Source organism: Mus pahari, chromosome 5, assembly GCF_900095145.1.
Source record: "Mus pahari chromosome 5, PAHARI_EIJ_v1.1, whole genome shotgun sequence".
Lineage (NCBI taxonomy): Eukaryota > Metazoa > Chordata > Mammalia > Rodentia > Muridae > Mus > Mus pahari.
The window spans coordinates 20,044,372-20,069,098 of NC_034594.1; the positions used below are offsets into that span (position 1 = coordinate 20,044,372).

Below are 24,727 nucleotides of genomic sequence, written 5' to 3' on the forward strand. Positions count from 1 at the left end.
ATATATATATATATATATATATATATATATATACACACAAACACACACATACACTCACTCACATACATACATATACACACATATACACTTACACACATATACATACACACACATATACAAACACTCACACATACACATGCACAAACATACACATATATACACAAACATACAAATATATACACACATAAAAACACATATAAACACACATCAACAAATAAATAAAAGATTAAAAAGTATTGAATAGCCAGGCATCATGGTAGTACACACCTTTAATCCCAACACTTGGGAGGCAGAGGTAAGTGGATCTCTGAGTCTGAGTCCAGCTCGGTCTACAGGACAACTTCCAGAGCAGCTAGGGAGACATAGTAACTATGTCAAGAAGTGAGGGGAAGGAAGGAGGCAGGCAGGGCTGAGAACAAAGTATCAAGATATAACCCCATCTTGGCAGCTGTCATGGCTCCCTCCCAAAGACAGCAGCCCTTGTGATAAACCTGAGCAATAAATACTGTACATGGAACCACAAACACTCCAGGGCTAGCCAGGATTTAAATGGTTACAAGACAAAAAAAATTTTTTTCCAAGACAGGTTTCTCTGTATAGCCCTGGCTGTCCTGGAACTCACTCTATAGACCAGGCTGGCCTCGAACTCAGAAATCTGCCTGCCTCTGCCTCCTGAGTGCTGGGATTAAAGGCGTGTGCTGCCGCTGCTTGGCTAATTAGGCCTAAAAAATGTAAAGCAGCATCCTCTCCCCCTCCCTACAGACACACTGGTAATCCCCAGAAAATCGCCAGGTCGGTCACCATGGCTCTGAGCCTTGGTCAACATTTAAAATGTGATTTGCCACAGCAGAGATCTTTACATGTATGTTGTTATCTGCTGCACGTGATACTGGATGTCACGGCAGCAGGTGGGGCAGCCGAGTGCCACTGGTGCGCAGGCTCCCAGGAAGAAGCAAAAGCACGACTTCACAAGCAAGCAGCACAGGCATCCAGAAGAGCTTTCAACCTTGACACAAATGGGACATCAACGTGTGTCTACTTCCTCAACGTGTCTCAAGTTCATCTGACACCTCAGGCTGTGAGAGAAAACTCTTCCTAGAATCTTCTTTCTGGGCTTGAAACATGACTCAAGTCAGGAAAGTTCTTGTTCCACGAACCTGAGGCCCACAATTCTCACGGTAAAGGCCATGCAAAGCAAAGTGTGCTTCTGATCCCAGGGCTAGGGAGATAAAACCAGGACTTCCCTGGACATCCCGGCAGGCCTAAGCAGGAAGCCCCAGGTTCCAGGGAGAAACCCTATCTCAAACACAAGGTGACAGGTTCCTGAGAAGTAACATCCAAATTGACTCTGACCTACACACACACACACACACACACACACACACATACATACACACACATACACATACACACACGCACACATGCACATACATACACACACACGCACATACACACACACACACTCACACACACACATACACACATACACTCACACAGACACATGCACACGTACATACACACACACACACATACACACACACGCGCACACACACATACACTCACACACACATACACACATACACACACACGCATACGCACATACACTCACACATACATACACACGTACATGCACATACACTCACACACACACATACACACACATGCACATACACACACGCACATACACTCACACACACACATACACACACGCACACGCACTCACACACACATACACACATAAGACACACATACACACACATATACATGCAGAGACACAGACACACACACACAGACATAAAATACACACACATATACACATACACGCATACAGGTACAAACAGATACAGACACACAAGACATACACACATACACACACACATACACATACACATATACACTGTCTCTCCCTCCCTCCCTCCCTTCCCCCCTCCCTTCTCTCCCTATCTCCTCTTTTCCATCTCTCTCACATGCATGCACACTGAAGACATAAATATGGGGACACAAACTCATACCCATGCACACATGAACATACCCAAAGAAACCATTCTGGGGACACCTGAAACTCCCCAGACCATTGTTGCAACCCCTCTCCATGTAAGGAAACACTTCATGTTAAGTCAGTGTATGGTCAGTGGCTGAAGGAAAAGACATGACTTGGCAAGAGGGTTAAAGGTCATAAACGAGGCCAGTTCCCTCCATCAACAGAGGACCAGCCTGGCTTGGGGACCAGTCTCACGTTGGCTGTCCCCTTCCAATGTTCCGGACATAATCCCTGTTTTGGGCCCCAGCCCAGGGCTGGTATGGCAGGGGAGGCACTAACTCGGTTGTTACTTGTGAAGCTATGGGAAAATGCTGCAAGCACTTATGAAGGAGCTGAGCGGCCAGAGCATCCAGAGATGTGGGAGGGCTTCTAACAGCTCAGCACGGGAAGCCAGCACTCCCAGAAGAGGGGGTCAGAGGCCCAGAATGAAGTCTCCCTGCAGCCAACTACCTCACAGATAATCCAGGGATCTGAAGCAAACCAATCTCCTCTGAGCAAAATGATATTTTTTATGCTTGTTTAAAAAACAAAAACAAAAACAAAAAAAACAGTCTCCATGACAAAAGCAGGTCACCCAAACATTCGGGCGGCTTTCCTGCCACTCCTCCAGCCGGCATCTCGGCTGTTGCTCTGGCCAACAGTTGCTCTGGCCAACAAGGGTTACCCAGCAGCAGCGGTACCTCGCACCTACAGAGCCCACTGCATGCTGCATCCAGAGTTCAGATTGTGACAACACAACCCCACATTCCTGAAGCCGCTCCCCACAGCCCCTCCCTCCCTCCCTCCCTCCTGAAAGGACACAAGATGAGCCTGTAAGGAGAAACCGTGGAAAACATCACATTTTCCATGACTTCTGCACCGCTTAGAATACCAGTCTGACAGATTTATGAAGCCCTTGCACAGAGAAAATACACAGACATCCACATGCACATGGTCAGAAGCTTCTTGTGGAGTAAGTTCTACACTCCACAGCACAGTACCGACAGATCCATTACTGGGCCACTGCCAATCTCTAAAACCTTTATTTTTGTTCTAAAGAAAGTGGCCAGCCCTCACGCCACAGGATCAGCAGTAACATACGTGACATGACTTCCTGTCTTTTTTATACTTAACAGTATCATGGAATAGCCCAGTGAGCTGAGATGCTTTTATTGGCTGCATACATAATAACACACACAGTCTAATGGCTGGGAAACACCTAAATGCACTGTTTAGAAACTGTCACTTTGGTGACCCGAGTCTGAGATGGGAGGATACCCATGAGTTTGGGTCCAACCGGAGCTACAAAGCCAAATTCCAGGCCAGCCAGAACTATACAGTGAGACTTTGCCTCAAAATGCTAGGGCTGAGCCAGGGGCGGTAGCACACACCTGTAGTCCCACAACACTGGCGGGAGCGAGGGGGAGGTCATCCTGGTCTACAAAGCAAGCCCCAGGACAGCCAAAGCTATGTAGAGAGTATAGCTCAGGCTTAGAACACTTGTTTAGCATGTGCTAGACCTTAGGTTTGATTCCAAGAACCACAAAAAAAGGAAAACTGAGTTTCAGTACTGGCTGGTGGTCAAAGCCTGAGGAGGGTGAAGTAAGCCCTTCCCTATCTGCCCCTCTCCTGCCCTACTCGGCTGCTAAGCTCAGCCTCCACTTGCTGTGCATAGTCTGAGATGCCGGGCCTTGGGAGGTGAAGCCCAGAAGGTCCTGGAATCCTAGGTTACAGAGACCTGGCACCAAACTGCTAACAGAAAGCTGTGACCCGGAAGAAGGGCACGCTGGAATGTCAAGAGATTCCATCCCCACCTCTCCCTCACCCGGTGGGATAAGTCTGCCATTTCCAGGGAGGGGCAGAGTTGCCAGGAGATGAAGGAATCCAAAAGCCAGGAGAGGAGAGCTACAGCCTCTCGAAGGTATGGACCTTGAGTCTGAAGAAGCGGGGTGGGAGGCGAGTGCTTACTGGAGACCCAGGTCCAACCCCTTCTACCCCAGGCCCACTTGGGAAGTACAAAGGCATCCTTGCCCGAGGACAACACACCACCCACTACACTCCCCAGAGACAGGATCCAGCACGCTAATGACTAAGCACCCAGGCTGTTGAGCTCTGCCTCAGGTAGCTCAGATCCACTCTCCCAGTTACTCAGGTTCTGTGTCGCTGGTTCAATTTCACAGGAGAGGCCTGAGGACATCCAGATAACAGGAAGGAGATTACCTTCCCTGCCTCCCGAAAATCCTGCCCTTTCTCCTAACAGCACTCTTTTACATGCAGATAGACCAGAGGATGTGTTGGGAATAGCCTCCAAAATCTAATTAACTGGCAGCATCTCACTCAGAAAATCCACAAGACTTAATAAACCTGGAAACACTAAGTCAATAGGGGAAGTCAAAGGCATCTCAGAGTTTAAGTTACCACACGGGCAGCAATTGCGCTTTTAGGATGTTACTAGAAAGGGTAGGAGCAGGGACAGACGTCTGTACTGTCTAGAAACTCACCTTCCCAGAAGTCTATGTCCAGTAATCAGGGGGAGAAAGTAACTCAAGGTCCCTCAAGGAATGACGGTGTGTGCATACAGTGGAGTATTGGCCTTAAGTATAGTCCTTGGGACACATGAAGGTAGCGTGCCAAAGGAAATACGGTAGATATAAAGGAACACGTGCTGTATGAGTCCACTTGAGAAGACCCAGGATACTTAGATCCACAGTGGTGGGAAGGAGACTGGTGGTGGTAGGAGCTGGGGGTAGGTGGTGGGTGGGAGGGAATGGGTGGTATTTCCACGTGGAGATGGAAGTTCTGAGGCAGATGGCAGGCTTGGCTGCATAGCATGAGTGTACAAGTGCCAATCAACTTCACACTCTAGTGGTTTAGATAGTAAACCAAATGATCAGTGGCTTTTTTTTTTTAACCATAATACTCTTTACATGAGTTGAACCATTACAAGCTGGTGTGGTGATACACCACAGGTAAGTACTAGGTCTCAAGAAGTGGGGTGGAAGGTAAGTGCTTATTTGAGACCCAAATCCAGCTGGTCCTATCCCAGGCTTACTTCAGAAGTACAAAGTCATCCTTGCCCCAGGATTCATACAATGTGAAGACGTGTGAGGATACACATCTTTAATTCCAGCGCTTAGGGAACTAAGGCAGAAGAGTTACAAGTTCAAGGCCATTATATGCCACTGAGTGGATCTAAGACATCTTAGGGGACTGGACAATGCCCTGTGTTGAAATAAAACAGAAAATACACGACAACCACATCTCTCTCTAACTCACTCAGGCATGTGACAGTCACGGGAACCCACCTTTTCCATGCTTCCTTCATTGTTGGAAAGGGCCAACCTCAGGTAGGTGAAAACCCAGGAATCCCATCTCTGCCCTAGATAGGTCACTAGTCATCTTCCAAGTTCTCCCACCTACAAGAAGATAGAGCCTCCACTCCCAGCTCAAGGGAGGACCAGCCCTGACCTGGAGCCCTGGCAAGGGACAGGTGCCATCCTCGTGATCCGGAGACTGGAACCCGCAGCTGTCGGGGCTATTTTTAAGCAGGAATATGAGTCCCTGTTATCCATAGTTCCTCAAGAAGGCAGCTGAGCTGCTGGACACAGGAAGGGGGAACAGAGGAGCGGGGGAACAGAGAAGCAGGGGAACAGTGTAGGCGTCCATCCACCCGAGTGGCTGTGACCAAGCTCCACAAGGCATAGAAAGGCTGAGCCCATGGGGCAGGCGGCTGTTCCCAGAGCCCCAGTGCAGGGCGCCACTCCAGCTATGTACACACATGCTCTATAGTCCTTGGTCTCTGGTGAGCCAGCCTTCCAGGAGCCAAAGCTGCTCTTTCCAATTCCAAGTGCTTTGCCACAGGCTAGAAGCCAAAACACCTAACGCAGAAGAGAGCCAGAAAGACAGAGGGCAGAGGTCCAGGTGCCTCTGACTAAATTTGTTATTTCGTTTGTGTTCGCCACAGAAAGTACTTCAAAAAGCCCACATCTTGATACAGGATAAAAACAGCTCCTTAATACAATGACACCCAAGCCCACACACGTAGCATTATGCCAACCTCACCTGAGAGCTGCTCTAGAGGACAAGGTCGTCCTCAGGTTCCGTGAGGACAGGTTTCACCTACTCGCCACCCAATTGCTTGGAAAAGAACCAGGTACACAGAGGCCCAATAATAAATACCGGCCAAACAGCCTATTCTAAGATCTTCCTGCTCTTGAAATGACAGCGTCTTACTAAGACCATTCCACACGGACATGGATGGTAGTAAGAAGGCCTACACTGAAGTCACATACGTGACTGACAGGGAACAGACACAGGAACATACATAAAAGCATACAGAAAATAGGCGCCTACCCAGGACCCCAAGAGCCTTTGAAACCCTAGCTCACAGGTGACAAAGCTCAGTATCTCCATAAAAGCAGGTTCAGTCTCAAAGTCATTTTGCTGGTAAAAAAAAAAAATCTAAGAAAGGAAGATTTTTAATAAACATGTTTTGTTAGGCAAAACCAAAAACAAACAAAATGTATTTCAATCCAAATGGAAAAATAAATAACTCCCGTCTTCTGTTTTGCTTTTAAGATGGTCTCCCTCTGTATCTCATACTGGTCTTAAATTCAAATTTCTCCTGCATCCTCCCTGTGAATGTTGGAACTACAGGGTGCCCACCTCACCTGGTCCAGGCAATATGGCCTCTATCATTCATATTCTGGGTTTTTTTTTCCAGCTGAGCAAGGCTGTCCTTCATAACACTCCCTTCTCCTATAGTATCCATTCCAGGGCTGATCAACCACCTGCACACCCTAGGTCCTTTCCCTAGGGAACACTTCTAACCCCTTTGTCTTCTGTGACCTTGGCATTTCCAAGATGTCCCCACCCTGTCTCTTTTTATCAATCAAAGACACCATTATTCAAGTTTTAGTCTACTTAAAAAGAAAATATACCAACAGATGAGGGCTTTTGGGTCCACATTAAATCCTTTCCCTTTTTCCTTGGGGAATATAAACTTTAATAGAATGTTCCACACTTAAAAGTAATCTCTCTGAAGTTACAATAAGAAGGTTTCTAACTTGTGGGATTCTGATCCTAAATAAAGACTTTTGGGAAGGTACACATCTGTGTTACATACAGTATGTTGGCATGTGCGTTGCAAACAGTTGCTGGGTAATGACCTCTGAGTGAGCCCATCAGCCGCTGGCTACCAGGTCACCCCTCAACACACACACCTCCTCAGTTTCTACAGTATAAATAGATACTTTTTTTTAATGGGGACTTTGGTCTGGAGTCTTAGAAGATTCTGGCATCTGGACCCTTATAGCTCTCAGAGTCTGAACCACCAACCAAAGAACATACGTGAGCTGGACTAGGCCTTCCCGCTCATATGTAGCAGATGTGCGGCTTGATCATCATGTGGATCCTGAAAAACTGTGGTGGAGCCATCCCAAAAGCTGTTGCCTGTCTGTGGGCTATGTTCTTCTAGCTGGGCTGCCTTGTCTGGCCTCAGTGGGAGAGGATGAGCTGAGCCTCACAAAGACTTGAAGTGCCAGGGTGGGAGGGAAACCGGGGGGGGGGGTCCCTACCGGCTCAGAAGAGGAGGGTGTTGGGGGGGAAATATTGTGGGAGGGGGTGACCGGGAGGGCGGCAGTGATTGGGATGTAAACTAAATAAGTAAAAAAAAATAAGTTACAAAAGAGAGAGAGAGAGAGAGAGAGAGAGAGAGAGAGAGGACTCAGACATCAACACAACCAATCTCTCTCTGGCTTTGCTTTGTAAAGACTATAAATAAAATTCCAGAGTTCCTGTAAAATCTAATTCAAAGAAAGCAAGTATACTGCTATGTAAATTGCTAAAGAAAATGCCTCAGATGATCACATTCAGTAGCACTTTGCTCGAAGAATGCTAAACAAGACAAGACACATTTGTGAATGGGGGTGGAGGGGAGTTTATCAGACTACAGCAAGCTCTGAGAACTCCAAGGGACAGTATGGACCCTACGGACAGAAAAAGGAAGTAAAGCATAGGAAAGTATGTGACTGGCTACAGTTTAATCAATCCGGCAATTAGTTATAGCCTCGTTAACTCCAGACCTGGCCTCCTCCAGGCAAAGGCTCATTGCTGTTGCTAAGACTTGACTCAGTCTGCTAGGCCAACGCAGGCTCAGAAGCCACAAGCATGGTGCCTCCCAACAAATTTTACTCAGCAAAATGTCATCAAGTCAGGCATGATGGCTCCCGCTCCCATAATCAGCACTTGGGAGATATCTGTCAAGAGGCTCAGTGTGTCAAGGTCCCCCTGGGCTACTCGAGGAGGTCAAGATGTGACTGGGTTACAGAACAGAAACAAACCTCAGGAAAACAAGAAAGAAATCCTTGATCAAATGAGACTATGGGGCACTCCGAGAGGCTGTCATTCAAGAGCTCCACCTTCTCAGAGGAGAAGGGGAGGGGGAAAATGGAAGGGATTGTGGGAGGGGGTGAGCAGGAGGGGGCAGTGATCATGACTAAGGTGATTAAAAAAAGAAAGAAATACAACAAGATTTCAAAGGGAAACAAAGTAAAAGTCCCCCTGCCCCCTTTAAGAGAACCTGTGCCCCATTGTGACCAGACCAACTGGTCAGCAAGCCAGGCTTCAACAATAGCAACCAAAATCTAATTTTGAATAGCTCTCTAACTTGCAGCTTCAGCCCCCAGGTGTCTTAGTCAGGGTTTCTATTCCTGCACAAAGATCAAGACCAAGATGCAAGTTGAGGAGGAAAGGGTTTATTCAGCTTACACTTCCACACTGCTGTTCATCACCAAAGGAAGTCAGGACTGGAACTCAAGCAGGTCAGGAAGCAGGAGCTGATGCAGAGGCCATGGAGGGATGTTCCTTACTGGCTTGCTTCCCCTGGCTTGCTCAGCTTGCTTTCTTATAGAACCCAAGACTACCAGCCCAGGGATGGCACCACCCACAATGGGCCCTCCTACCCTTGATCACTAATTGGGAAAATGCCTTACATTGGATCTCATGGAGGCATTTTCTCAAGGGAGGCTCCTTTCTCTGTGATCACTCCAGCTTGGGTCAAGTTGACACAAACCTGCCAGAACAGCAGCCTTGCACTCTCCACAGCAGAGTGATTTCTAGTTTTAACTCTCACCTGTTCATCAAAAGTCAGTTCTTAAGAACCTTAACCTCTGGGGACTAAGGAAGTTATTTTGAGTAGCTTTACAACATCGGTAGGCAAGCGAACACCAACCACTTTATGAGATCCTTGGGAACACGTTTCCTCCTCCTACAGTTCTCCTGTCTACCCAGACCCACGTGCACCTTCCTTTCCCACACTTTGCACAACCAAGGTGAGCAGTCAGTAGAACTGACTGACCCAACAGGGAAGCAGCTCTCCAGTGTGCATTAAGAACAAAAATCTCAACACGGGGTGCCCAGCCCAATTCCTCATTTCTCGCGGGTGTGCATGGGTGCCAGCTCCCTCGTTTTCCCACCTCGTGCCTGCATTTGTTTCTCAGACGGCTCCCGTGGGGGAAGGAGCTACATCCATCCACCTTGTCGTGATTTCCCAGTGCCGTCATAGACGGTGTTACACACAGATGGCCGAGCATCTGCTCGATGTTCCATGCTTCCCCGTTAGAACCCACATTTCCCACTGCAAGCAGCAAACGGCTCCTTTTCAGAACAGCCTCTGGCAGTCCACGCCAATCATTAAAGGCACCTGGGCTCTCACCCGGCAGATCCTGTTGAAATCTGTCATAAGCTTTGGTGGTTTGACTTCCTTCAAAAAGACTCAGACGTTTCAAATACCCGCCCCTGAATTTACCACCACAGTGGCAGACATACCTCAAGTCCAGTATTCCCAAAGCTGTGACATGCAACAAATTTACATTCATCTTAAACATGCTTGACGTGCTTAAAGCGAGCTGTTGAAAGGGTTCAAAACTACCACCCTGAAATACAGTCTTTGGGATATCTAGACTGATTAAAAGTTCAGAAAACAGCAAGCTGCCAGGATAAGTCCCCTCCAACAAGGGACAGATCCAACAAAGACTAAGCTGGCAGATTTCCTTGAAGTGGTCCTTGGAAGACTCAGTCTTCCAAGGAGACATTTCACCTATGCCAGTGCCTTAGTTAGGGTTTTACTGCTGCGAACAGACACCATGACTAAGGCAACTCTTATCAGGACAACAATTGGGGCTGGCTTACAGGTTCAGAGGTTCAGTCCATCATCAAAGTGGGGGCATGGCAGCATCCAGGCAGGCATGGTGCAGGAGGAGCTGAGAGTTCCACATCTTCATCTGAAGGCTGCTAGCAGAATACTGACTTTCAGGCAGCTAGGATGAGGGTCTTAAAGCCCACACCCACGGTGACACACCTACTCCAATAAGGCCACACCCAGCCCAACAGGGCCACACCCACTCCAACATCAATAGTGGGGCTCCCTGGGCATATTCAAACCAGCACAACCAGGCAGCCCACCTTACAAACCCTCCTGCCAACTCAGCTTTCCTCCATCAGTGGCTTTGCTTCACTCCCTCCCTCCCTCCCTGACTGAACTGCCTGGGGAGTGCTGTAGATCAGACCTCAGACCTAACTCTACTCCCTGCCAAGACAAAGAGAAGCCTTCGGGAGGAAGCCAGGACGAAAATGGTCAACTGTGAGGCTGCAGAGAGCTGTCCTTGTGTCCGTCCGCTTTAAAAACTTTCAGTGATTCCGTCTTCCCCGGGCTGCTGGTACAGAGGGAGTCACCTTCCCTAAGTCTTGTTATGAATACTACAGAAGTCAGCAGTGCCTCCCCTGCCTCCATTCTTTTAACTAAATCCAAGGGAGACGGCGCACCTTCCAACCAGGATCCTTTACCACTCTAGGCTGAAGACTTGAACAGTGACATAAAACTGTTCGAGGCAGCAGGTCCCACTGATCTAAGGGCTCCACATCGATGAACACCCCTCTACTTGGCGGTTTTAAAGGCCTGTGTGTGCTAATTAAGAAATCTATCCCACAGCAGTGGGGATGGCTCACTGGGTAAAGTTGCTGGCAACGATGCAGACAGTCTGAGTCCTATAAGCTAGCGTCCACATGGTGGAAGCAAACAGAGGACCCCAGAAAGTTGTCTCCAACCTCCAACCCCTGGCTCACTCATCCCTCCCACCCCAGGGACAGTGTAAACCTCCACGCATCCCAGCACTGGGGAGGACCACGTCAGAAGCCAGTCTGGCCTTGAGACAGATTCTGTCTCAAGGGGAGTGTTAATGCATTCCGTTGTTGTCTCGTGGATTGCGATTCTTCCTTCTCTAATGTACTCTATAAATAGACGGCTTTACCCAAAGCAGAACCCCATAACTAAGATCACTGCAATTTCTGGTAAGGGTTATCGTTTCCTCAAGAGAGAGCTATAGGCTCTGGGAATTCTTAGACATAAAACTGGCTAGAGTTCCAGATGGAGATATACTCCAGACCCTAGGCCACGCCCAGTTTCTACCTAACCCAGGCATCACCACAAACCCCCAGAGGGTCATATGCTCTCCCTAGCACACGCTGGCCCCCTGGTGCTCCATACAGTTATGAGCTCTCTAGTAGCATGGGCTAACTCTGACAGAGCAGGGAAAGGCAGAGTGCCAGACTCGCTGGATCTAAAGGACCCCAATCCCATGCCTCCCAGAGGCCCAACCTATTAACTGAACCCACTTCAGTTTGGATTGGGGTTTTTTGGGAGGGAGGATGCAGTAGGGGGATAACCAGTCAGACCAGTAAGGGGCTCTCCCTATGACCCAACTCTGTTCTACTGAGCCTAGTTCCATTTCTGTCTGACTTAGACACCTTGGACTCGGTCTGGTTTCTGTCATCACTTCTAAATCCAGGCCAGACCAAAGCATGTATCAAACTCACAGAATTCGAACCATAAGCCCATTGAGCCAGGAAAAGCCCAGGAAGCACTTACCTAGAACGACAAGCATCAGGGCAATGCCCCGTGAGGCACCTGTCTTGGTTATCTGGTTCCTGGGGGAATGACAGGGTGGCTGGAGCTTCATAGCTCATCCAGTAGCCCAAAGCTACCAATTCCTTAGACCGATCAAACAACACACAAACTAGACAGCTAAGGCTTTTAGAACAAGAGCCTGTTCTGAAAATGCTAACAGGCAACCTGACCTGACAGACGGCACTGAGGGGAAACAGAAGCCAGGCACAGACAATTCCTGGATTGGCTACAGTTTAGTCAGTCGACTAGTCAACTGGCTGCCACATGGTTCAGTAACAACAGGTCTTCCTGGGCAGAACCCTGTTGTAGCAATGAAACGCCACATTGGTTTGGCCTGTTCAGCCCAGACTATATCCATACTTAGCCTCAGTGAATTATATTCATCGGTTAGAGTTTAACTTAGCTTTTAATTTTAATATAAAAGCATTTTATATTAACCTGGCTTTCTGGGTTATATGGAAGTAAGATTCAAACTAGGAAATTAACATGGGCCACGAGACACAGGATCACCGCAGAGACTCCTCCAGCGCTACAGCGAACGGGTTTCCCAGTTCTTTTCTTTCCCAAATCTAAATGTTTTATTTGGATAAATGAAGATGGGAAAAAAGGTTCCATTTAGTATAGCATCCATTTAGTATAGACCCGTGGTTACAAGCCCATCCAAATAGCAGAAATTAGCACTGTTGCTCCAGTAAAATATACTGCCATCAATATACCTCGGTCCTTGCCTAACGACCCTTCCCCAGTCAATACAGCTAACCACAGGTAACACACTAGCCTCTGGCTGTGAAGCTGCCTTAGTGTCTCCTGTTTGACCTATCAGATTCAGCAATCTGTGTCAGCCAGAACACCCAGAGCAACAATGCAGTTAGCAGCATGGCCTGCCTGTCACTGGGAGAGAGCAAGACGTCATCACCAGTGACTCCCCATGGCCAGGTGGTCGGCTGTTTCTACTGCTGCCTGCTTTCACCTCAAGCAGCCTTTGTCTTGAATGTTGATTTAGCAATGGAATCCCACAAGAACAGGCATCAGACCCATAGGCAGTAAATCTTATCTGTTCTGAAGCATAAATGAGTGTTTAAATGTCCTTTTCTTAAGGAATTTCAGAGAAGCTTCAGATTGGAAGGTGTGGTCGACAGGCTGAGTCCAGAGATACTATGTTTACTAACGCCTAACCTGACCCTTGCCACCAGCCAGATAGTGTTGCTACTGGATCCTGCACAGTTGTGATCAGTCTCAAGCCACAGACTCACAGAGCAAGCTTCCTGCCTCGATCAGGTTTTACACTAACTGTAACAACAAAACATCAGCATAGCTGGGAGGCCACTTTAGTTCAGTGCCCCCTACAACTTCTTTCTGCGGCTGAGCTCGTACTGTTCATGGGTGTTGAAGTGTTTCTGTTATTCAAATACCACTTCTTGTGGAAAAAGGCCAGGAGACCTTTCTAAACTGCTCCTCACTAGGCAAACCCCACTGGAAGAATGCCCAGCATTCTGTAGACAAAGTTCCCTGCATTCCCACCCAGCCAACGGACGGATCACGGACATATTCAAAATCCTCTGAGATACTCAATAATTGTTATAAATCAATTATGAAGTGCTCCTTCCCCCCGACTCATCCTTGAAGGCTTCGTCCTCAGCTGCTGATGGTCTTTCAGTGGGTTCTGGAAATCTTACGAGGTGGGGCTGCGTAGATGAAATAAGGCCCTTTGAGAGTATCCCTAATGGCCGCTCTTTTCCTGGGCTCCCTTCCCCTCCTTGCTGGTCGCGGTGAGGGAAGCTGCCTGCTCTGCCACTTGTTCCCAGCCATGGTATGAATCCTCATGTCAGGCCCACAAGCAGTAGGGCCAGCAGACGTGGATTGAAAACCCTGATATCATCAGCCAAAAGCAAGTAAGTCTGTTCCTGTTGGGAGGCCTGTGTCGAGTGTTTTATCACGGCACCCAAGTTGGCGGCATTTCAGGAGAACCAAGCTTCCGGGTCAGCTCTGAGTCGCAGATTTGATAACCAACCTGTAGTTTCCTTCTAAAAATAAACTGCATTGCTTAAATCCTGATTATATTATTATTATTATATTATCTATAACAAAATACATCTATGAAGCTGAAAGAGGAAACCTAAGCACATGGTAAGGCAGGCCAAGGAAGATGGCTACCATCACCTACCTACCCCAGACAAGACAGCACAGAGGGCATCCAGAGCCTCTGTAGGCTTCACCACTGAGTTATACCCTCAGCTCATGTTCCCCAAGTTTTAAGCTCCTTTCAAAGAATCTCTTTCTCCTGGTGATGCAGTGTCTGTCTAGTGCTAAGCCAATATCCTTGGGTTCCATTCTGGTTGGTTAATTCTTTGAGTTGGAAGGTGATCTTCTCCACAATGGTTCCCACACTAAATGAGCCTGAATTCTTCCTAGCTGAGCTGATTTTCCAGCTCCCGACCGACCAGCTGGATGCCCAACATTTCACCAGAACTCAGACAGCTCCCAGCGGTTAACGGTACCATCCTATAGGACTGACCCACCTCAGATGTCAATGGCCTGATTGTCACCTGTAGTCCTGACCAACCAGCTATAAACCAGGAATCACCATGGCTCCTTTTTCCTGTTTGATAATTTATTTGAACAGCCTGCAACACTCCGGAACTTATTATGATAAAGGGTACAGATAAATAAGCAGATAAAGAGCCGGGCGTGGTGGCGCATGCTTTTAATCCCAGCACTCGGGAGGCAGAGGCAGGCGGATTTCTGAGTTCGAGGCCAACCTGGTCTACAATGTGAGTTCCAGTACAGCCAGGGCCATGCAGAGGAACCCTGTCTCAAAAACAAAAACAAAAACAAAAACAAAAACAAAAACAAAAAAAAGCAGATAAAGGAGTGTCCTAGGGTGAGGTCCAGAAGATTCCAAGTCCACAATCTGTACTCTCTGTGAGGTTGGGGTGCACCCTTCTCCCTAGCAACATGGTCTGTGTCCCAGCTCGGACTCCTGGGACCTGTAATTTAGGCACTTTTATGTAAGTTTCATTATGTAGGATCAATAATTGGTTTGATCTAAGCACCTCTCTCCCCAGAAGCATGGGCAGGAGCCATGAACTCTAAACTTCTGATCTCAGTTGGTCCAGGAGCTCTCGGGTTGCTTCATTAGAACAAAGGATGCTCTTATCACCAGAAAAATCAAAAAGGATTAAGATCTCTGAGCCAGGAACCCAGGTCAGAGGGCAATTATTGGAACAAAACATGCCCCTAACTCCCTGTCACACAAAAATGATAGGCGTGTTAGGAGCTCGGGCCAAGGGGGGGATACCAATGTGTTTATTGCGTATAGGAAGTTGCTCACAGTCTTTGAATCTCCTCTGTACAGAGCACTTGGCTTGATTTCAAAAGCAAAACTTCCTTGGCAAATGGCACCTAAGGCCCCTTGTGTGGATGTCTCACCTGCTCCCTGCCTAATCAACTTTTGCCCTGGCCCATCTAAGGCCTGGCATCTCTTTCCCTGGTTCACCACACCCAGAGATTGGGCATTCCACAGATACTGTGTATCCACAAATAATAAACTTTAACCAGAAAAGTGAAAATAGGAATATTTCAGACACTCACTAACCACCCTCAGTGTTCCCTGTTCCCTGAAGACCAAGAGCACCTGCCTGGCATGTCCAAGGCCCTGGGTACAATTCCAATAGAGAAGGGAGAAAAACCAAACTTGTACTGGTAAGTATGCTACTGCAGCATAAAATGTCCCACCTTCACAGATAGGCCCCACCAAAGTCACTCACAGATATAGTCCTTACGGGAACTTCCACACGTATGAACGCCATACAAAGACGTGCAGGGGGCTGGAGACGTGCCTCAGTGCTTAAGAGCACTTGCTGCTCTTGCAGAGGACCAGGTTCTGTTCCCAGCACCCACATGACCACTTACAACCATCTGCAACCCCAGTTCCCAAGGATCTGATGCCCCCTTCTGACCTCCCGAGGGCACTGCACACACATACTGCACATACATACATTCAGGCAAAACACTCATATTCACGAAATAAAATAAATCTTTAATAAATGTTCACAGCAATAATATGTATAATAGTTAGAACAACAACTAATTCAAATAGCCACCAGCAGGAAGATAAATAGATAGCATAGACAGCCAATGGACTGCCTCAAATGGCTGAAAATGAGCATACTCTGGCTATACACACCCTGATTCCATGTCAGAGAGGCATCTTGTTGAGGAAAATGGGTACCCAAGCTGCTGAAAATGTATAAGCCTTGAATAAAGCATGACTCCCATTACATGGTTACAAAATTATACAGAACTAAACATGTACTGCGTAGGGACAGGCATAAGCCTTCTGAAACTATAAAGGAAAGCAAGGTGACACAGAATTTAGGGCAACTGCTACCTCAGGAGAGGGTGAGGGAGGCAACAGACCTTCCTTAGGCGGAGGTCAGCGCTCGGGGTTGGCTTCCATGGCTAATTCTCTATGTTTGCATTGTACATGGGACCTCACACAGACTCCATACTCAGGATGGCGCAGGACACCAGTTTTCTACAGGAGAGCGCAGGAAGGATGGGTTTTGTTAGTTTTTCTTTCCTTTGTGAAAAGGAGACCTCTTAAGAAAAGAGATAAAAAATCCAGTAGTCCGATAGAACCCCACAGCAGTCAGAAAACCAATTGGGGGGTTGGGGGGGAGGTGGGTCACAGCACTTAGTTAACAGCTGGAGGTCACAGGGCTCAGTTAACTGGCGGTTACCAAGCTGGAAGCTTTGTCTGGCTCCGAGTAGAATCACTTCTATAAGGTTACCTGTGGGTAACCAACAGCAACACCCCACGCTCACATGAGACGTGAGAAACAATGTTCTGCTAATCATTCCTGTGTTCAAAACATGCGGAGTGTCCGTTTCCAGGGTGAAGCTCACAGGCCTCCATTTCAGATCTCCCCAGATGCTCATTCAATCAACAAATATTTCCTAAGCATGTTCAAGTGGCAAGAAGCACTCTGGCCAGATAGAGTACAGCGAAGGGACAGGACTCCCTCACCCCACCCCCATCCCCTGCTCCTGGGCCCTCTCTAGCTGACTGTAGGCAGCAGATAAAGCCACCAGGAGCTGAGAAGTAACACAGGTGAAAAGCAGATTTTCCAGAAGAGCAGAGGGCCCAACTTCTCAGTAGGGAAGGGACAGGTCCTACATGTCTAGGAAATGGAATTCAGGGTGACAAGAAAAGCCACAAAGGGGGGTGGGGCATGTAAGAGCAGAAGGCGGAGAAGGCCCAGGATTCTGCAGATAGGAACCATTCACCATTCAGAAGAGGAAAGCCTACTCAGGCTACTTTTTGATACATTTGATGAACAGTTTATACAAGGGGGGGAGGGGAACCTGACTCAGTAAAGTGCTATCTGTGGCATTTGCTACTTTAATTTTCAATACTTTCCTCTCTCTCTCTTCCTCAATGCTATCAAAACTTAAGGTCAAGAACATAGAATCCCTGTCCTTCCCCCAATGTGAAATTCGTCCTCTTAAAGCTAAGGGCTGCTCAGCTCACACTTGCTGGCCCTTGGGAGTTTCCAGCGGCTGGCTTCTCACTGCTCACCCCACAGGCTGCACTGTTCCCCTTCCATGTTCTGGGGGATACCAAGAATGGCTTGGCTCATCTCTGCTCTTACTGTGCACTCAGGAGGGGCAACCCTTGGAAACCACCAAGTTTTCTGTTAATGGTTTATTAGCTCCTGGGATTACATCCATTACTGGTCCTGTCACTTTCCAGACTTATACACCCAGTTCAAACTGCTCTATGGTTTCTTTCTTAATGGTATTTTGGGGAAACAAGATCAAAGCAGGAAGACTCTAGAAGCAATGTGGAGGCCCCTACACAGTGCAACGGGCTGCTCTGCTCAGCCAAAGAACCCCCTCGCTGGTGGAAACAAAAGCCACCACCAAATCTAGTTACCTGAATGGGTCCCCAGCCAATACCAGACATGCCTGCTACCCGAGTTTCATTTCTGTGCTATTACTGAGAGCAAACAATTTAGGGAGAGGGTTCACCTGTTTTCACAGTTACAGGTTACAGTCCATCACTGTGGAGGCATCGGAGCGGGACCTTGAAGCTATTACATCCACACCCACAGTTAAGAGTAAAGAGAAAAATAGGCTAGACCTAGGCCTCCACACACACATGCAGCAGATGTTCAGCTTGGTCTTCATGTGGGTCCCGAACAGCTGGAGTGGGGGCTATCACAAAAGCTGTTGCCTGTACGTGGAATATGTCCTTCCAGCTCAGTTGCCTTATCTAGCCTCAGTGAGAGATGATGCACCTAGCCTAGCAGAGACTTGATGTACCAGGGCTGTGAGATACGGGAGGAGGGGCACTCTCTCAGAGGAGAAGGGGATGGGTGGAGGGGAAGGATTGTGGAAGGGGGTGACTGGAAGGGGAACAGGGAGCTGAGTGTGAAGTGAATAAATTAAAAAAAAAAAAAAAGTCCCACCCTCAAAACAATGCCACTCAGATTCAGGGTGGTTCTTCCAACATCAATTAACCAAGCATTAAAAAAAAAAAAAAAAAAGAGCCCAGCCGGGCGTAGTGACGCACGCCTTTAATCCCTGCACTTGGGAGGCAGAGGCAGGTGGATTTCTGAGTTCGAGGCCAGCCTGGTCTACAAAGTGAGTTCCAAGGCTACACAGAGATAACCTGTCTCAAAAAAAAAACAAAAACAAAAACAAAAAACAACAACAAACAAACAAAAATCAAAAGCCAAAAAACCCTCACAAGCTTGCCCATAGACCTGATCTAAGCACTCCTTCATTAAGATCTTCTTCCTCAGGCTGCAGAGTTGGCTCAGCGGTACAGAGCCCTTGTTCTTCCAAAGGACCCAGGTTTGATTCCCAGCACCCACATGGAGGCTTACCCTCTTTTCTGGTACCAAGCATGCATGAGGTGTGTGAACATAATACAGGTAAAACATTCATACACACAAAACAGTAAAATAAATCTTTATTTTTGAAAAAAAAAAAAAAGACTCTCTTTCAGGTAATTTTCCGTTGTGAATTAAGTTGTGTAATTATAAGTTGAGAATTAAAACTAGCCACAATACTAGCCAGAAAATAAATAAATAAAAAGACAAAAATCAAAAAACAAAAGACAAACAAAAAACCCAAGAAAACAAAACAAAACAAAAAAACCACAACACCAAACTCTGTCTTCATTCATGTTCAAATGGCCAACACAATCCACGAAAGGATCCAGGCTGAAGCTCTTTGTATGTGATCTAAGAAGCCCAGTATCAAATCTTGGAAAAATACCTTTTGCCTCCTTTACTGTTGTTGGTGTGATTTGGGTTTTGTTTTTGTTTTATTTATTTATTTTTGAGGCAAGGTTTTACTCTAGCCCAGGTTGGATACAATTCACAACTTAGCCAGGGCTATCCTCAAACTCCTAACAATGCTCCTGCCTCACTCTCTGGCATAGGGACCACCTGTATAATCCACAGAGGATGCAAAACACCTTTCCTCTGGCAACGGGCAATATGTTCCCCAGCAATGATTTTAAGGTGTCAATTTTTAAATTGCATTTAAAAAGCCAGGCATGATGGCTCAGGCTGGTAATTCTAGCCCTCAGGAGGCTGAGGCAGGAAGACCCCCTTCTAGAGCTAGACCAGCTAGGGCCACAGAGTCCCAGGCCAGGCCTACATCTCTCAAAACAAACTTCTTATGTTTATTCTCAGAAGCCCTCATACACTCATTTCTTTTAACGTTACTTTTTTTCCTCTTCCAACCTACTAGGAGCTAAGCATAACGAAGAGTAATTAATTATCCCGCTTAATTCTAACACTTTCCTTGGGATTCTTGTTGGGGTAGAAGGAAACGTGGAACCACTTCTAACCTTCTAAAGAAACTTCAAGAGCCTACAGCTTTAACCCTTGTAACGGAGTTAAAACTCTGGCTCCTAAGACTGGATAAACAAGGCTCAGGTCTCCCGTCCCACATTGGTACCCAGCTGACTTAATTCCAACTCCAAAGCCGATATTATCCATTATTTTCCACTCTCCCCTACTCCCTTCCCTGATCCTCTTTAGATAATTTCAAGTGCAGTAACACAGACAGGGGCTAAGGTCAGCACTCTGCAAATCAGAAGACATCAATAACTTACTCAAGTTGTGAGTTTATAATAGCCGGGCTCTTTAAGAAAATAACTGTAAGGTTATAGAGGAATGCATAGAACCAAACGTTAAAAAGTAAAATGAAATCTTTGAGGTGGGAGATCTTGTCTAGGACGGCCGAGCTATACAGTTACAGTCATCTGTACTGCTTTAAGCGTTCCAGGCAGACCGGGGGGGGGGGGGGTGTGTGGAGATGGTGGGTGCTGTCTGTCCACTGCCTCCCACGTGCCGGCTCTTTGTTCTCCCAGGATGAACTTTCATAAGCAATATTCCCATGGGCTGTAGACTGTGTCCAAGTGAACACTGCCTACACTTCCTTCCTTCCCAGGGAGGCAAAACCGCTTCTGCCTACACAGCTTTGGAAATATCTCCCCGTGTTCTAACCTGACCCTGACGTGGCAGCCACCCAGAAGTTCCCAGAGCAAGGATTTCATATCCCAGCCACGCCTGTGGTAAGGGTACCCACCCTTGCTGACTACCTGAGAAGTCAGTGCCATGGTCCCTCCCAGAGTCCCCAAAGCAGGAGCTCTAAAAATAAAGGAGGCAGACACAAAAAAGAGGAGGAGCACAACACCCATCTACCAATCACAGCTTCCCACAGTGATCAGCTGACCAGTAAACAGGAAGCCCAGAAGAGGCAGGGGATGCTACTGTCCAATAGCCTTGGTCACGATGCTGCCTGAACCCAACTTGCACCCCAAAGAGAAGACTCATACATACATGTTTTCTTCTACCTATTCCTCTTACAATGCTCACTGAGCCTACATTGTGAACCAAGCACATCAAAGGTAAAAGGCCTACCCTTATAAACAGGCAGTTTAATTGAGGAAACTATCGAAGGTGCTGGAGAGACAGCTCAGTGGTGAAGAGCACTAGGCTGTTCTTCCAAAAGACCCAGGTTCGATTCCCAGCACCCACATGGCAGCTCACAGCAATGAGTAACTCCAGTTCCAGGGGACCCAACACCCTCACACAGGCATACATGCAGGTAAAAACATCAATGCATATAAAATTATATATATATATATATATATATATATATATATATATATATATATGTGTGTGTGTGTGTGTGTGTGTGTGTGTGTGTGTGTGTGTTTTAAGAAAGAAAAGACATCTAGAGGAAACATAAGCACATTACATGAGAGAATGTGGTTTGAAGAAAACAGCCCCCACAGTCTTGTATGTTTGAATTCTTGGTTGCCAGTTAGTGGAACTGTTTGGGAAGGATTAAAAGCTGAAGAGGTATGTCACTGGGAGGGGGCTTTGAGGTTTTGAAAGCTCAAGCCATTCCCAATTTCTTTCTCTCTCTCTCTCTCTCTCTCTCTCTCTCTCTCTCTCTCTCTCTCTCNTGTGTGTGTGTGTGTGTGTGTGTGTGTGTGTGTGTGTGTTTCTCTGTCTCTGTCTCCCCCCACCTCTCTGCCTCTGGTAGTTATCTCGTCATGAGAGCTCTGCTCCAGCGCCATGTCTGCCTCATGTCTGTCTGCTTGCTCCCACCATGATGGTCATGGATTTGACCTCTGAAACGACAAGTCCCCAATAAATGGTCACAGCAGTAGAAAAGTTAAAACTAAGTCAGAGAATCAGAAATTTAGGGAGAAAAAAATGGAGGCATGTATAAAGGAGGGAGGGAGGGAGAGGGAGAGGGAGAGGAAGAGAGAAAATGAGCATGCAGGAGAGCATATTATAACCCTCAGACAAAAGTTTGTGCATGTGAAAATGGGCAATCAAAATTATTTTAACATTTGGACTTTTGCATGCCTAAACTCCTACTACCTAATAACAAATTTAGCATAACAATAAGAGGAAAAGATTACTGTGCCCTCTTCTTTATCTCTGACCTGTTCGACAGTCTACTGATTTCTCTGCAAAAAGAAGTCTAGAACCAGCTTCAACTCTCATCATTTTAGCTCCTATTGTTTCTTTAAACACAGTATCGTCCATAAACTCTCACACTGCTATAATCTGCCCACTGCATTTACATATTTTCCAACAATTGCTAGACCGGAGTTGTGGGGTGGCCCATCATTCCTGACTGTCCAGCATTCCTGTGTGGCTAAGTGGAGACCAGCTCAAGGGGAGTACACAAAGTCGGGGCTGCTCAATAAATGTTCAAAGGTCAAGAGTCACACTGCAAAGGGCATTAAGAAACAAAGTATCTTCTCTCCATAGGCTTTCTCCTTGTTTCCATTTATCTCTTTGCATGGTGGCACACGCCTGTGGCAACAGGAACAGGAACTTGTGGCCAGCCTGGGTTATACATTGTAACCTGTGTCTCCAAGAGAAAAGAGAAGTTTCCGCATACTCACAGGAGGAGCATACTCACAGGAGGATCGAGACAAAGGAAACACCAGAGAAGTCCAAAGCCATGGATATCACAACACACGACTGAACTCATATACAAATGAACTCTGTACATCTGAGTCACAAACTTTCTGAAGCTCTGATAGGCAGCTCCGCCCTCCACATCTGGATCCTGCTGGATGGAGAATAATCTGAAGACTGCAGGCCCTGATTCATCTGTCCCACTGATTCCTTCCCAAGGCAGTCAGCCCATCAAACATCCCAGAGGCTCAGTGGATAGTGTCTGGGGGGCAAACTGTTTTCCTACTTCCCAGTTTACAAGTCTCCTGTCCTACAGTCACCCTCTGCAACAGATGGCTAATACACCAGATACTCTACTTAATCTACCATAAATTAAGCCACCGTCCCCAGTGTTGTACGTACACAGCCCTCTCTGGCCACTTGGCCTCTGCTGCGCTTTGCAGGATGCTACCAAGTTCTTATTCTCCAGACCAACACTAAATCCCATGATGCTGCCCAGGACCACACAAAAGGTCCAATGGCCTCCTTCCTTCTACGGGAACTTCCCCCCACAAAACCCCCCTGCTGCACAAGTTGTCCCTGCTGTTCAGGGGGGTTCGTGGCCACTCAGCTGCCCAGAACGCTCCACTGTCTACTAACCCTTTCAACCAGAACCCTGTCGTCTCCTACCCACTCCTGAGTTCTCAGAAGAGTCTCGGTTGTCATCGTGGACCCTGACCCCACCCTACACCTGCTAGCTTTCCCTGAAGCTAAAATACATGATTTTAGGTAGAAGCATATTCCTCATTTCTCCTACCAGACTCTGCTCCCAAAGGGCTGTCTCCAGACTGGCCCAGGTGCAGACAGTCACCAGCAATTAACCGGAGTGCACTGTTTAGGTCTGTTGACCCATCAGCAACGTTCAGTAGAAGGTTAAGAAAGGACCATCATCTAAGGTCCCTTTTACCAGAGGTAGCCCTTTATCCAAAGGAATCATTCTGGCCCCCTAGGCAAAACCACAACAATTCCCCTTCACTGACTGAGCAGGTGCTCTAGCTAAAAAAACGCGAACTGATCCCAATCTCTTAACAGCTTTGAACCATAACTTTTAGAAGGGGAAAATACCTTGTTTGGGGGCAACTTCAAAGCCTATCCCTATCGTATTTTTGTCCTATCGTTCCTCAGAAGACATTGAAAGGAGAAACAAAAGCGGCATGCTTAACTTCGCTACGCAACTGTAGTAGTGCCTCAGTTTCCCCTCGAAGCGAAGACAGCCCCCGCCTCCTGGGCCAGAAAGTCCTAGATCTCTAGAGCCTCGCGAAGATCTGGACTGAAGTCCGCAGCTGCAACACCACCTGGAGCCACAGCTGCGTCCAGATGGCCAAGTCCGGGCCTGCCTGGGCGCACCCTTCTGTCACCTGGCGGGGCCCTAGGGCGCCCCGATCTCGCTGCCTTGGGGCAACCTCTAAAAGCTGCGTCTCCAGCGTTCGCGAGCCAGGTCACACCAGATGCACCTGCCTCTCCCGGCCCGTGTGTCCCTGAGCTCCAAACCCGACCAGAGCTCGCGTGAGAAACGCAGGAGAAAGGAAAACAAGCCATAGGCAGGGCCGTCCTGGCCTCGTCTGCTGCCACCGAGACACCACCTGCGACGCGGCCGGGCGGCAGGGACAGAGGCCGGGCCGGGCCGGGCCACCGCGCGCGCCCCTTACCGGTGAGGCGGCCGCCCCCCTCGCCGTGCCCGCGGCGCCGCTGCAAGACGAAGTAGCAGCTGCTCTTCTGGGTCACCCAGAGCTTCAGCGCGTTCTTGAGCAGCACCTCCTCCGGCTTGAGCCACATCGCGGCGAACCTGCCGCGCCCGCGGGCCCCGGTTCACATCGCCCCAGCCGCCGGCCGCACCGGGCCGAGCCCGCTTGGAAGGAGGCGGCGGGGACTGCGCGCGGAGACAGAGCGGGAGCGCCTGCAGAGCCCCGGAGCGCCGAGACCACAGCTAGCCGGGCTCACCCCGCGCTGCCCGCCTTGGCCCCGCCCCGGCTAGACCCCGCCCACCCCGAGGCCACGCCCTCCACCCACCCCGAGGCTCCAGTGGCGCCTCCCTGGTTTCCTAGTCTCTGCGGCTCCCCGCCAGGGTTCCGGAGTAGCGGGAGGAAATCGGAGCCATTGCCAGGTCTCCTCCCTCTAGTCCCGGATGCGTCGAGTCTCGAATTCCCTCCTTACCGGTAGGAAGCGAGCAACTGCGCAAGTTGTCTCCACGCTTCTTGTTTAATAGCTGGAGGAAGGACATAGGGGGAAAAGACA

At 48.0% G+C, this 24,727-nt stretch overlaps 1 protein-coding gene across 4 annotated transcripts in view; it reads right to left on the reverse strand.

Moving 5' to 3' along the window:
• Nucleotides 1–24,456, reverse strand: part of Tbc1d8 (TBC1 domain family member 8) — a 105,930-nt gene extending 81,474 nt beyond the window's left edge. For 2 of the 4 annotated variants that reach the window (XM_029538589.1, XM_029538588.1), the window contains exon 1: nucleotides 24,142–24,394. In XM_029538589.1, the coding sequence (XP_029394449.1) occupies nucleotides 24,142–24,268 (127 nt within the window). In that variant the 5' untranslated portion in view covers nucleotides 24,269–24,394. Of the gene's footprint in view, nucleotides 1–24,141 lie in introns of all 4 variants that reach the window. The other 2 variants (XM_021197466.2, XM_021197465.2) reach the window with 2 other exon arrangements.
• Nucleotides 24,457–24,727: the final 271 nt, after the last annotated feature.